At 41.1% G+C, this 15,333-nt stretch overlaps 1 protein-coding gene across 3 annotated transcripts in view; it reads left to right on the forward strand.

Annotated features, from left to right (window-relative positions):
* Nucleotides 1–14,999, forward strand: part of aldh18a1 (aldehyde dehydrogenase 18 family, member A1) — a 36,024-nt gene extending 21,025 nt beyond the window's left edge. For all 3 annotated transcript variants that reach the window (XM_057825806.1, XM_057825808.1, XM_057825805.1), the window contains 13 exons: nucleotides 60–150; nucleotides 312–436; nucleotides 2,255–2,399; nucleotides 2,463–2,536; nucleotides 2,721–2,820; nucleotides 2,883–3,103; nucleotides 3,191–3,328; nucleotides 6,348–6,543; nucleotides 6,611–6,732; nucleotides 6,793–6,979; nucleotides 9,556–9,651; nucleotides 9,714–9,902; nucleotides 14,565–14,999. In XM_057825806.1, the coding sequence (XP_057681789.1) occupies nucleotides 60–150; nucleotides 312–436; nucleotides 2,255–2,399; nucleotides 2,463–2,536; nucleotides 2,721–2,820; nucleotides 2,883–3,103; nucleotides 3,191–3,328; nucleotides 6,348–6,543; nucleotides 6,611–6,732; nucleotides 6,793–6,979; nucleotides 9,556–9,651; nucleotides 9,714–9,902; nucleotides 14,565–14,596 (1,716 nt within the window). In that variant the 3' untranslated portion in view covers nucleotides 14,597–14,999. The remainder of the gene's footprint in view (nucleotides 1–59; nucleotides 151–311; nucleotides 437–2,254; nucleotides 2,400–2,462; nucleotides 2,537–2,720; nucleotides 2,821–2,882; nucleotides 3,104–3,190; nucleotides 3,329–6,347; nucleotides 6,544–6,610; nucleotides 6,733–6,792; nucleotides 6,980–9,555; nucleotides 9,652–9,713; nucleotides 9,903–14,564) is intronic.
* The last annotated feature ends 334 nt before the right edge of the window (nucleotides 15,000–15,333 follow it).

A 15,333-nucleotide genomic window follows, 5' to 3' on the forward strand; every position in this document is an offset into this window, starting at 1 on the left:
CCAAGGCACCTCAGTGACAGATGTTTGCTGACATCAGCTGTTTTGTATTTTCACTCTAGGTGATCAGCATTAAGGACAACGACAGCCTGGCGGCACGACTCGCCGTGGAGATGGAGGCTGACCTGCTCATCGTGCTCTCCGACGTGGAAGGTATGTGCCGCCGCGTCAACAACACCATCTGCCTTCGTTAATAAGTTGTGGCAGGATTGGTCTGTCCAATGATGCGTTTTGGAGGGACAAACACCGATTGATGGTGTTGACACAAGCAGCGTGTTTGCGGTTTTGTCTGACAAATATATTTTTATTATTAGGACTCTACAACCGCCCCCCCGGAACAGACGATGCTAAGCTCATCGACATTTTTTATCCTGGAGATCAGCAGTCTATTACCTATGGGACAAAGTCCAGAGTTGGTATTGGTGGCATGGAGGCTAAGGTTGGTGGAAACATGCTTCTGAACAAGCCTGGCATCACATTTTAACAGGAAAAGAAAGAATAAATGTCATTGCTCAAAGGCGGAGCATAGAGGGGTGAGGCGGCTTCTGGGCCCAGGCCTCTAGGAGGCGTGGTTGGGCGAGGGGAAGGTCAAACAGAATAGTACGATGGTATGACAGAAAATTTCTGCGGTTTTGAAACCTTGACGTTTTCATATCACGGTATACCTTGAAACCGGTAATTGGTACATGCCTAGATGAGAGATAACATTTGGTTGCCGATTTCTTTGAGTTGTTCAGCTGGATGACAATAATGTTATCCTTCTGACAAATTTTGTAAAGCCTTGGCGCAACCTGCAGTGGAAGAATTGATCCTAAATCTTAGAATATTGAAATGGTTTCACAATTCACACCCATGCCAAATGGCATAGCAAGGGTCCCCGAGGACCCAGGCAACAAGCAACATGGGGCCCTTCGAGCGTGTGCAAGTAAGGGGGACAGTTGGACTTGGAGCAATAGATTATTTAATAAAAGTATAATAACACCTCGGTCTCATAGAGCGCTTTTTAGGACACTCAAAGTGCCCGGCTTCTACTACATTAGGACATAAACCTACAGTAACATAGTACACTCACCACTGCCTTGCTTCCTTTTCTCTCTTCTGCTTTTTTCTTTCTTTCTTTTGTCGCTTCCAGAAGGATAACTTCTCTTCATTTTGGATATACGCCAATTAAAAAAAAAAAAATTGCCGCTCACTCTCACTCTGAGTCACGTCAGGGAGGAGGAGGGGTAGTGTAGTGTAGGAGTGGGAACCTCTTGGTACCTCGCGATACGATACGATTTGCAGTACAAAACTCACGATACGATGATCTGACGATATGGCGATACAACGCTTATCGATACATTGGTATGGAAATCATTCTAGGATATTTTACAAACAACTAATAAACAGAAAAACAAGCTTCTGTTGTGAATTGGAATGAGTTTATCACTAGTAGACGTCCAATCTATTTGAACTGGGAGGGTGGCAGCGAATGAACGAATGTTCATTCGCTGCCATCCCTCCCTCCCACGGATTGAACGTCTATGGCCGTCAGTGACAGCCAATGAGGTAATTTTGGGCCATTTAAGATCATTTACCTGTTGATTTTCAGTTACTTCCTGTAGATATTCGGGTATTTTATGGGTCACTTCCTGTTTATTTTGAGTGACAGAACAGGAAGTGACCTGGGAATCATTTAAATGAATAGGCAGTGACTCTAGCTCAACAGACAATGACCTGTAAATGCCCTAAAATGAACAGCAAGTGTAAATGCCCCGAAAATCGTACCGAATGACTGTGAATGCTGTGGTTGAATGAATGAACGAACGTTCCCAGTCTAAATGGATTGGGCGTCGAGCACCGTCAATGGCAGCCTTAGAGTTAACTGAGACACTATTATGGTGGAAGATTTCGGCAGCAACTTGTTGGTTGCTTTTTGTTTTCTTCTAAACATTGACACCTTTTTAAAACGATATCTCGATTCTTGGTAAGAGCATATCGATAACCTTTTGGAATACAAAGTATCACGATATATCACTATTTCGATATTTTGTCGCACCCGTAGTGTAGAGCGAGTGAAGGGGCCCCTTCAGGGAACTCAGACACAAGGCTTTCACTGGCACTGTCGCATTTGTCGCTGCGACAGTGCAGTAAAGCTGCGTGTGCTAGATGTGTTGGCTGGGGGCCTTAGGCAATTGCCTGGTTTGCCTAATAGGACACAACGCCTCTGCCCATGCCCAGTTAGCTCTCCTAGCTAGTTTCCATGCTCCTCACATAGGTCCAGTCGTCCATTTGGGCGCTTCAAGGTGGCACCTCGGTGGTCATTGCCAATGGCACGCATCCTAAAGTAACGGGCCACGTCATCACTGACATTGTGGAGGGCAAGAAAGTGGGCACGTTCTTCTCGGAGACCAAACCGGCAGGTAACTGTCCCATTCCATCTCACTGCTTAGACCAGTACTGCTAGCTTCTCTGATTTTGTGTAGGCCCTACTGTTGAGCAGCAGACTGAAATGGCACGCAATGTTGGGAGAAAACTAGCAGCATTGCGACCGGAGCAGGCAAGAATTACAATTTATGTGTCCCTATACTTTTGTCCAAATGCAACTTTTATTTCATCTCATCCCTCATCGCTTCATGTCCACTTTATGATATCCTTATCAACACTGACATCTTGTGGTTATATGTGGTACTGCAGGGCCTTCTTATAATGTTAATTACAATATTTTGTATTACTGTAAGTAGAGGAGCGAGATCATTTGCCGCCTTGCAGATCTTTTGATTGAAAGGAAAGATGATATCTTGTCTGCAAACAAGATGGATGTGGATCTTGCCGTCAGCTCAGGTAAGGAACAAGAATCAGTTTGTCGATTTTTGTTGACATGCGCTTGTCCATTCCTAATAAAGGTCAACTTCCAACCGCCCTTCTGACTCGTCTGAGTCTGTGTCCGGCCAAACTTGACAACCTGGTTGCTGGCCTCCGCCAGGTGGCCTTGGCCGCCCTTGACTCTGTGGGTCGCGTCATGCGCAAAACCAGGGTGGCCCATAAGTTGGAGCTAGAGCAGATCACCGTGCCCATCGGGGTAATTTTGGTCATCTTCGAGGGCCGGCCGGACTGCCTGCCACAGGTTAGTTTTTATATATTATTGATTATTTTGGGCCTTTTTAAATAACAAAAGTACTTTAAAATTTGACGTGATTTCACCTCCATGCAGGTGTCAGCTTTGGCTATTGCCAGCGGCAATGCCAGCCTGCTGAAGGGTGGCAAAGAGATGGCCAATACCAACCGAGTCCTCTACGGGATCACCCAAGAGGCCCTCGCCGTGCATGACGTCACAGAAGCCGTGCAGATGGTAATGAGACACACTTTCAAAAATGTTACGAATTTCAAAACCATAAAATATTCTTAAGATAAAAAAACGGACTGAAATGGAAAATGCATGTTTTTAATTGGACAGCTTTTTCAAATCGCTCTCAGAATTCTTTTCCCATCCCCCCCATCTAGTCTACTTTTATTCCTTCTACTGTTACAGCTATGATTAATAATTTTGAAGAAATTTCTGTATACTGGGTTTTTTCTCTAAAATAAAATTCATATTTCCAACTTGCTTTCAAAACATTCATTCAACTTCTGAGTTGCTTATCCTCATGAGGGTCGTGGGGGTGCTGGAGCCTTGCCCAACTAACTATGGGCAGTATGCGGGTTACACCTTGAATTGCTTGCCAGTCAATTGCAGGGTGCTTTCAAAACATTTAAATATTTATATCAGACCTTGTGTAGGGATTGTTGGTATACTTTAGTGCAACGATTAATCGATTAACTCGAGTATTCGATAAGAAAAAAAATATTCAAATTAAATTTTGTTGCTTTGAGTATTTGTTTAATCAAAGTGGCGTTGTAATGGTGATTGATGAATTGATTAGGGTGAATACACGGCCCTCTGGTCTGCCTCTTTTCACATGGCTGAATCCAACTGCTCCCTGTTAAGACCAACGTAAGCTAAGTTTTTGTTTGAGCTAATGTTTTTTTTAATGCATTCATAATTTAGTTTATAGGTATATTCAGTCGTTTTTTGCGAGAATATGTGTCTGAAACATTTGTTAAGAGCACTGTAAAAGAAACTTTAGCATTTTATAGCATTTAAGCTAGCGGACTTTTTCTATGTAGGTTAGCCAATTGTTATTTTGTTGTACATAGATCCTCATTTTTTAACTTTTTTTTTTTTACACCGTTTGAGGTTCAGCTCAGGTATTTAAAATTTTCATGTTCCTTATCCGATTACTCGATTATTCGAACTGACTATTCCATCAATTAATCGACTATTAAAATATTCGATAGCTGCAGCCCTAGTAAACTTAAAACAGAACTAATTCAAAACTTGGCTGGCGCTGCAGGAGGAGGGATGGGCTGCGTTGGCTTGCCCCACCGATTGGCTGGGGAAGAGCTGTGGCCCTGGGGCGGCTCCCGCAAGGAATTTCCATTTCTAGAACCATCACGTGTCTGATGGGATTCACACTTGACCAGTGCTTAATTTGTAAATCATAAGGTGCCGGAACGCAAAGTATATAAGACAGCGCAGGGGATGACGAGACGGGGCACAGGTCCCTGAACATACGCAGACAATGGTGCTAAAAACAACACGCAAATGCCCACTTGCCATTCTGTGGGACTTACAAGCCTCAATTTCAGATAATATCCAGAGTATAAATGTTATGACAACAATTTACAATTATTTAGGCTATACTCTGCACAGCATGGGCAATTGTCCACATAACCACAGGTGGGACTTACAGTACACAGTCAGCAATAAGTTTCTCGACAGGTCTAACTTCTAAAACATAAAAGAAAATCAGAGATTACAATAAATAACACAAACCCATTCTTTTGCGAGTTTCATCCCCCCGTCTTCTTTGGCCCCAAAGTTCCCACCGCCTTACAAATTGTGCAGCCCAAACCCAAATTTCTCATTAGGGTACTGGCCTGTTGCTCCGGCTGTTGGTGGTCCACCTGGCTGACTGCTGGCGTTGTAGCTGGCCCCCGCTCCGAGTGGCGCTGAACCTGACCAGCTGCTGCCACGGTAGCAGCCTCCTGCCCCGGCTTGGCTGGCTGTCCGTGAACCTGGCTAGCTGGGGTGGCGCTAGCCTCCTGCTGCATCCGGTTTCTGCCAAAATGTTTTACATCGGCGAAACGTCCTACATGAGGCAAATTTGACACCCAAAGTAATACTGTGTGTTGTCAACTTGTTTTGTTTAGATGCATACAGGAAGAACGTACTAAAAAAATGCCTTAAGAAAATACCTAAACGCTATGTGACTAATGTGGCCAACTGCTTTAAAGCTACTACCAAAAAGCACAATGGTTAAAAGTATGAGAGGGAAATACATGCGAAAAGTATTTTTATGGCAATGAAAAGGTAATAAAAAAACTCAATAAAGTCAAAAATAGTGAATTTTCCCTGCTTTCAACCGATGTGCACATGCGTGCGGATCTTTGCGTCCATTAGCCCATTAGCGTGATCGCTGCAGCTGCCCTCATCACTGGTTGTAGCTTTTCTGACTCGTTTTGAACCATCTTCCTTTAACTGAAAAAAGACAGTAAATGCAACTGTCTTTTTGGCATGTTAAACTACCGTTTGATCCTGGCTGCTTGTTCCCCAGATGCCAAGTTAAAAATTTTTTTTTTTAATTATGACACACGAGAGGTGCCGGATCTGCCCAAATAAGTCCCGGAACACAGGGAGGCTAAAATCAAGAGGTGCCGGATCCTGTTCCGGCAGGATCCAGCACAAATTAACCCTTGCGCATGACTATGTGCAATTTGACACACTCAAGTAGAGAAACTCGATGTCATAATTAGCGATCAGGCAGCATAGAATAGGATGCCAAAATATCCACAGTCATAAGGGTTTCACACAAATCCTGGGTTTTACACCTCACATGGCTGATTTGTGTACACCTCACCCCTCTCAATCACTTATATTTCCGACTCCCTCCACCCAACCTCTTTCTCCTTGGTCATCAGGCCCCCCATGAAAAACAACTAGTTAATGATAACACCAACATATTCATAGTTAGTGTAGGTGTTCAATGTATTTTTGTATGTTTGACACTGAAAATACTATATTACAGTTTCGCACATTCTCTAACCTTTCTGTTTGACCCTTCCATCGCCCAACCACGCCCACTTTACACCCACAAACTGGGCCCCTTACAGGCCCAGACCCAGGTGCGGTCACACACCCAGCAATTCCACCCCTATGATAAAAAATTAGTTATTTTATGTTTATCAATGATGTGATCTAATTTTACACCAAGCCAATTTTGACATGGATCTCGTCACAGAAACTCCTCCAACTCCATTTTTCCCCTCAGGTGAGCACCCGCGAGGAGGTGTGGGACCTCTGCCGACTGGACAAAATGATCGACCTGATCGTCCCTCGCGGCTCGGCCGAACTTCTGCGAGACATCCGCCGCGCCGCCAGGGGCGTCCCCGTTTTGGGCCACAGTGACGGCATCTGCCACGTCTATGTGGACGCCCAAGCCAGCCCTGAGAAAGCCATAAAAATCAGTGAGAATTTAAAATTTTTTTCCATTGGAATGAAACGAAATGAAGCAGTGCCGTGATGTTGTTGCAGTCAGAGATTCCAAGTGTGACTACCCGGCGGCGTGCAATTCTATGGAAACGCTGCTGATCCACCGGGACGTCCTGGCGATGCCGTTTTTTGACCAAATCATTGAAATGCTGCGCACTGAGCGAGTAATGAAAACACACAATATCTGGAGATGCATGTTTGTTATTCATATTTGTTGTGATCAGGTGAAAATCCACGCCGGGCCGAGGTTTGCGTCCTACCTGACCTTTAGCCCACTGGAAGCGAAGTCCATGCGCACAGAGTACGGCGACCTGGAATGTTGCATTGAGGTGGTCGACAGCATGCAGGCGGCCGTTGAACACATACACAAATATGGCAGCTCGCACACTGATGTCATCGTCACTGAAAATGGTGAGTTTAAAGCAATTGTGGCCTTAATTGAATGCCATTGATGGTGATAGATGTCCAATTTTTTGAACTGGGAGAACCTAGCAGCAATCTGTCAATGGCAGTCAATGAGTTAATAATGAAAATGTCAAACAAAAACCTTACTTGTTTTTATCTCCTTTTTAAATCTAATCTAATGCAAAATGTATCATATTCGATACTTGAGTTTTTAAGCCCTCAACATGAGCAGTGTGATATTTTTCCCCCTTTATAAACCTGATGGATACAGTCAGACACACATGCATTGCACATATACAGTGGGGCAAATAAGTATTTAGTCAACGACTAATTGTGCAAGTTCACCCAGTTGAAAATATTAGAGAGGCCTGTAATTGTCAACATAGGTAAACCTCAACCATGAGAGACAGAATGTGGGAAAAAAAACCAGAAAATCACATTGTTTGATTTTTAAAGAATTTATTTGCAAATCATTGTGGAAAATAAGTATTTGGTCAATACCAAAAGTTAATCTCAATACTTTGTTATGTATCCTGTGTTGGCAATAATGGAGGCCAAACGTTTTCTGTAATTCTTCACAAGCTTTTCACACACTGTTGCTGGTATTTTGGCCCATTCCTCCATGCAGATCTCCTCTAGAGCAGTGATGTTTTGGGGCTGTCGTTGAGCAACACGGACTTTCAACTCCCTCCACAGATTTTCTATGGGGTTGAGATCTGGAGACTGGCTAGGCCACTCCAGGACCTTGAAATGCTTCTTACGAAGCCACTCCTTTGTTGCCCTGGCTGTGTGTCATGCTGAAAGACCCAGCCACGTCTCATATTCAACGCCCTTGCTGACGGAAGGAGATTTTCACTCAAAATCTCTCGATTCATGGCCCCATTCATTCTTTCCTTTACACAGATGAGTCGTCCTGGTCCCTTTGCAGAAAAACAGCCCCTCAGCATTATGTTTCCACCCCCATGCTTCACAGTGGGTATGGTGTTCTTCGGATGCTAACCAGTATTCTTTCTCCACCAAACACGAGAACCTGTGTTTCTACCAAAAAAGTTCTATTTTGGTTTCACCTGACCGTAACACATTCTCCCAGTCCTCTTCTGGATCATCCAAATGCTCTCTAGTGAACTGCAGACCGACCTAGATATGTACTGGCTTCAGCAGGGGGACACGTCTGGCAGTGCAGGATTTGAGTCCCTGGCGGTGCATTATGTTAATGATAGTAGCCTTTGTTACTGTGGTCCCAGCTCTCTGTAGGTCATTCACTAGGTCCCCCCGTGTGGTTCTGGGATTTTTGCTCACCGTCCTTGTTATCATTTTGACGCCACGGGGTGAGATCTTGCATGGAGCCCCAGATCGAGGGAGATTATCAGTGGTCTTGTATGTCTTCCATTTTCAAATAATTGCTTCCACAGTTGATTTCTTTACACCAAGCGTTTTACCTATTGCAGATTCAGTCTTCCCAGCCTGGTGCAGGTCTACAATTTTGTCTCTGGTGTCCTTCGACAGCTCTTTGGTCTTGGCCATAGTGGAGTTTCGAGTGTGACTGACTGAAGTTGTGGACATGTGTCTTTTATACCGATTATAAGTTAAAACAGGTGCCATTAATACACGTAACGAGTGGATCCTCGTTAGACCTCGTTAGAAGGAGTTAGACCTCTTTGACAGCCAGAAATCTTGCTTGTTTGTATTGTAGGTGACCAAATACTTATTTTCCACTATAATTTGGAAATAAATTATTTAAAAATCAAACAATGTGATTTTCTGTCCCCACCCCCCCACCCCACCCCCCCACATTCTGTCTCTCATGGTTGAGGTTGACCCATATTGACAATTACAGGCCTCTCTAATCTTTTCAAATAGGAGAACTTGCACAATTGGTGGTTGACTAAATACTTATTTGCCCCACTGTACCGTAATTTTTGGACTATAAACAGCTACTTTTTTCCCTCATTTTGAAACCTGCGGCTTATAGTCCAGTGCGGTTTATTTGTTAATTTATTTGGGTTAATAGGTAACACTTTATTTGACAGCGGCGTCATAAGACTGTCATAAGACCATCATAATTATGACATGACACTGCCATGAGCATTAATGAATGCTTATGACAGATGCCATTTTGTATAATCTGGCAATTTATCTCGCTTTTGAATGGATGTAAAAGATCGGAGCTGGACATAAATGGAGTTGGTGACATAATTTGCTGGATGAAATTTAACAACATCAGTCATAAAAATTCATTCATGCCCATGGTAGTGTCATGCCATAATTATTACGGTCTTGTGGCAGTGTTATGACACCGCTGTCAAATAAAATGTTGCCTATTAACCCAAATAAATCAACAAATAAGACGCACTGGACAATAAACTGTAGGATTAAAAATGAGGGGAAATCTAATGTCTTATAGTTCAAAAATTATGGTATATAAAGCAACCCACAAAACAAAGTCCAACACAGAGAGTTTTGCAATCACATAAGTATTTTCCCAAGAAAGTTGAAAGTTTACAATGCCATAAAAGTGCTTGTGGCCATAACATGTAGAAAAATATGTTATACCGTCCATTTTTTCCCCTTTCTTGTCTCAGAGGACACAGCCGAGCGGTTCCTGCAGCAGCTGGACAGCGCCTGCGTCTTCTGGAACGCCAGCTCCCGTTTCGCCGATGGCTACCGCTTTGGACTCGGTGAGCAGTGTGACTTCTGTGTTGTAGAGCTCTCCTACTTTTTTTTCTTTATGTGCACGCAGGAGCAGAGGTGGGCATCAGCACAGCGCGCATCCACGCCCGGGGCCCCGTGGGCCTGGAGGGGCTGCTTACCACCAAGTGGGTCCTGAGGGGGGACGGTCACGCCGCGGCTGATTTCGCCCAACCCGGTGGTGTTAAGTTCCTTCACGAGGATCTGCGAACGGGTCGGGCCGACGAACGGCAGCAGATGAGTTGAGAAACGTTAGCATTGCTGTCGTTATGTACAAAAATATAGAGTCGGAGCCTTAACATTGACTGACATTGTCAGCGCTAGATGTCCAATCTGAATAGGTTTATATTAGGGCTGTCAAATTTTTCGCGTTAATGGGCAGTAATTAATTTTTTAAATTAATCACGTTAAAATATTTGACGCAAATAACGCATGCACGGAATGACCCATTCATGCATTGCTTCAAACAGTTTACAATAACGCAGTTTTAGTACATTGAGAGCGAAAAGACAGAGAAATTCGAGTGGACACAAGCGTTCGTTGGACCTGTTATTGGCTTAAGCTTTGGCAGCCATTACTAACAGTCATGGTTGCCCAACTTCCCATCATGCATTTGGGCGGAGCAGGGGACGTTCTTTTTCTTAACACGCCTAAATGTACACAACGCAGAACATACTGTATACCATTTGCAGCCACCACTTACAGCCATGGTTGCCCAACTTCCCATCATGCATTTGGGTGCCGCAGGAGACGTTCTTTTTCTTAACACGCCTAATTGATCACAACGCAGAACATACTGTATACCATTTGCAGCCACCACTGACAGACATGGTTGCCCAACTTCCCATCATGCATTTGGGCGGAGCAGGAGACGTTCTTTTTCTTAACACGCCTAAATGTACACAACGCAGAACATACTGTATACCATTTGCAGCCACCACTCACAGTCATGGTTGCCCAACTTCCCATCATGCATTTGGGCGGAACAGTTAAGTCGCTACATTATCATTTAGTGAAAGCACAAATAAAAATAATATTCCTATATCTAAAAAAAATAATGTTCACAAAAAGCAAAGCGCTCAATGCAAATAGAACTGGCATTCCCAATCAAAATAGCTATGCAAAATACACATAAAACTTACTCAGACTTTGCCTTGGCTGGATCTCTAATTAATTTAAAACTCGCCATTGACACCCTGTGGTGTATTTCAATCACTACCTTCCGTAATTAAAAACACTGTGGAAGAACGGCAGGGAGCCCGATGTGACATCACCGCTCGGCGACGGCAACAATGGCGAGCTATTAGTTTATTATTTGATTGAAAATTTTACAAATTATATTAAAACGAAAACATTAACAGGGGTTTTAATATAAAATTACTATAACTTGCACTCAAATTTATCTTTTAAGAACTATAAGTCTTTCTATTTGTGGATCCCTTTAACAGAAAGAATGTTAATAATGTTAATGCCATCTTGTGGATTCATTGTTATAATAAACAAATACAGTACTTATGCACAGTATGTTAAATGTTTATGTCTTGTGTCTTATCTTTCCATTCCAGCAATAATTTACTGAAAAATATAGCATATTTTAGAGATGGTTTGAATTGCGATCAATTACGATTAATTCATTTTTAAGCTGTGGTTAACTCGATTAAAAAATTTTAATCGTTTGACAGCCCTAGTTTATATTTATCTTGAATTATTTTGAATATAATCATATACATTGTGGGGGAAAGAGTGTGAAATCATTGTCCTTATGTTTCATGGACTATTGAATGTGAGCACAGTACTCTGCTCCTATGCCTATGCAAGTAATGAATTATCAAAAAAATTGTTGATAATTAAGTGATTAATCGTCCAACACAGAAAATGAAGTTTAGGAAAAAAAAGGAACCTGCCACTCAAACATGTCGGAAGTAGCGTTGAAGTTGGATCTTTGTGTCAAAATGATTCAATCGAAAAAAATAGTGCCTTCAAAATTTTTTCCACTTCAAAAAAAACTTTTTCCGCTTAAAAAAAAAAAGTTTAAAACTTTTTGCTTTTCAAAAAAAGTGACACTTCAATAAAAAAAATATATATATATATATTTGAAATAAAAAATATTTTCAAAAAAAAATTTTTTTGCAAGTGATTTTTTTTCTTTGATTAAAAATTGTTTTTTTTTTTTGATTGAAGCAACTTTTATTGGGATTGAATGATTTAGACACAAATGTCCTACCCATAATATGGCTCAAACACAAATAGGATTGCTTCAATCAAAGAAAACAATTTCAATGAAAAATGAAGTGTTCAAATGCGAATATCTGAGTCTCAAATAATTTTTCAAAAACTTTTTTCTACGATTGATTTTTAAAAATGTTTTGATTGAAGTGATTTTTCTTTTGAAAATATATATATATATATTTTTTGTTTGAAGCAACTTATTTTTTGACTGAATAATAAAGACACAAATGTCCTAGCCAAAATGTGGTCCAAACGCAAATCAACATTACTTCAATCAAAAAAGTTGCTTCAATTAAAAAAAAAAAAAAAAAAAAAATCAAAGGAAAAATAGCTTTCGCATGCATTTTTTTTTTGTTTCAAATGTATTTTTACATTCAAACATTTTTTTTTTTTTTTGATTGAAGCGACTTTTTGGGGGGTTGAAAATATATATTTTGATTGAAGCAACTTTTTTAAATTTTATTGAATAATAAAGACACAAATCTACCTCCATATGGCTCCACCCAGGGGATACAATTTTTGACTGGGGTAACTACATTGGCACGACACCGGCGGGCGTACTATATTCAATGGATGACGATCTTGGCAAAAAGTATTGCCTAAGCAGAGTGATTTAGAAATTCCCCTCAAGAATGATGGGAAACATAAAACACTCATTGTCAACTTATTATTATAAATATTCTTGTAAGTTAATTTTATTGCTGACACTGCGTTTCGGGGTCATCAACATGTTGTGCCCCCCCTGCCCCAAAAGTCAAACGCAGCTTATGATTATTACATTACGTCAATCAAAAAAGTTGTTTCAATCAAAAAAAAAACTTGACTTAAATTAAAATTTATTTAAAAGTCAATCAAAGAAAAACAGGTTCCAAATACATTTTTTGAGTTTCAAATTTATTTTTGCATTCAAACACTTTTTTTTTTTTTGATTGAAGTGACTTTTTCTTTGATTGAAAATAAACATTTTGATTGAACCAACTTTTTTTGATTGAAGCAACGTTTTTTTGGATTGAATAATAAAGACACAAATTTACCTCCATAGAGAACAAATTTTCAACGCAGGTCAGTGAAAAATGTTTAGTTGGATAAAGGCCTTCACTACGTGCCACACTTTTTTTGTTTCTCCACAGTACGTCCTTTCCCTTTATGTTCTCTTACGATTACTGCAATAAAAGTTATTCCACATCAACTTTCACAAAACCTGATCACAGAGTTTACATTGCAATTAAACGATACGAACCACGCTTGTATTGCGTCGTCTATTTCCGCCGGGGCTTCGTTACGAGCCCCCCGCCTGTCACCAGATAACGATAACGACTTTTTAAATGAAGCCTTTCGCCAAACAATAATGCGATAGCATTAAAAAAAGAATATTTGGCTATTTAGTTTCAAACGCGGATGAATTTGGTCGACACGTTAGCTCGCGTCTCGTCCTGCTTTTCACACAAAGAACACAAATTAACGGAGGGCTGGAAAGGAAAGAAGCGCTACTGATGTCTTTGTAAGCGTCTCGCCCACAGGGAATTTCCCCCCGTTGCTGGAAGTGGGGCGAGAAAGAGAAAAGATGCAAGACAATACTACAGAGGTTTAATTATCCGGCCGTCACAAATGAAAAAAGAGCCAGAAGGAGACTTCACAATGGGAATCACAGGCTTTCGCGCTCTTTTTTTTTTCTTCTTGTTATCATCTAAAGAAGTCCAAAAAACGCACTAGTTTACCCTTCAATCAGCTCCAAAGAGAGGCAGACAAAACTCCGCAATCTACTCTTGAAAAAAAAGGCAGAAAAAAGTAGAGCACACTTCTTGTTTTGATTGGAATACTATTAAAACATGTATAAAAAGCAAAAGTCATTAGTTTTGTCGGATAATGAAGATAAGATCAGAAGCACCAAAATTAGATACACTGACAAAAATCTGAAATAAATTTTTATATACTGACATTTTTTAATAGATGAAAAATCAATGAAAAATCAATAAACATTTAATTTTTTTTATAGATATATCCAACAAAATAAATGTTTTAAATTAGTTTCAAAAATGTCTTTTTTCTTTTCTTTTTTTTTTCTTAAATAAAAACAAAATAATGACAAATTACTTTTCATTTTAGAAAGTACCTGTGTAATCATAAGTCATAAATTTATTCACTGACATTGACGTCATAGACATCAAATACAGCGATGGCTTTATTGAGTGATTGTGTTTCACTGCCATTGATGGTGATGGACTCCCAATCCGTTTTGACTGGGCAGCGCTTGTTCATCACTGTCAAAACTCTCAAAATATATTTTCATGTATTTTTTTTTTCTTAACATATGTACAGTGTTGGGCACTGAAGGCAATAGGTACCGTTCTCGCACACACCATATAATTATTTGCATTAGTATAAGACATTCATCTAACTATAGTTTAGGCAGACTTCACTCTGTGCCCTTGAACACAGTAAAGTGAATCAACGTATCGGTGCTCGTGAGGGGGAAAAGGAAAAATGGTACCGTTTCTCGTAGGCACTGTCTAAGTGTTTGCATTACTCGAACACATGTAGTATAATCAATCGGAATCGTATCATTTCTCATATTTACTGTAGGACTGCACTACTCTAACACACCTAATGTAAAATAAATAGCACACCATAGTTTAAAGAAACAGAATAGATACACAACGCCATCTCATCACAGAAGCCCAACGTGTGCGTCACGAGCAAGATTGACGCACCAACTCTGGCAATCAGTTCTCCCGACAACGAACAAGGACGCAGACCAGCGCGCTTTGTCCTAAAACAAGTAGCGCCAGGCCAGATAACAAAGTTGATAGCGGGCGCTTGTGACGTCAAGACCAGCGTCGGTCGCTGTGGCAACCACGTCCCATCCATGCATGAACCTAAACAGCCGAAACCAGTCAGAGAGGGATGCAAGCAACGCCCGGACACACCTTTGGCCGGCCCACTACACCACGGACTTAAAAAACACTGGACACTGAGATAAGACAGATTTTTGCTGCTCAGACACATTTTCTATGTAGCCTTGCTTTGGATTCAGCATTGGTCCCTCCGTCGTCTGTTTTTGCCTTGTATTTGACCATTGTCGACGAATAAATTGTCAACCTGTTTTCGGTGAGTCTTCTTCATACTTTTGAAACATGGAGTCAGTACAAAGGGTTAAAATAAGAAGAGAACGCGTGGAATATCCGCCCTCCTGGGGGGTGCGCAGAAGCGTTAAGCAGTGGAGCACCACTTCGTCCGGCTGTCACCGCTCCCGCGTGCTTCTTGGCCGGGGGGGGCGAATTCCAACAGCACGTTACTTTAAAAAATTAATTACTTATAGTTGCTCTCTACCTCTTCCAAAAAGTAACTGAGTTAGTAACTGAATTACTCTATAGTAAAAGTAACTAGTTACCAGGGAAAGTAACTATTTCCGTTACTTTAAAAATTTGTTGTTGTCAAAGAAT

Source organism: Corythoichthys intestinalis, chromosome 21, assembly GCF_030265065.1.
Source record: "Corythoichthys intestinalis isolate RoL2023-P3 chromosome 21, ASM3026506v1, whole genome shotgun sequence".
In the NCBI taxonomy this organism is placed as follows: Eukaryota; Metazoa; Chordata; class Actinopteri; order Syngnathiformes; family Syngnathidae; genus Corythoichthys; species Corythoichthys intestinalis.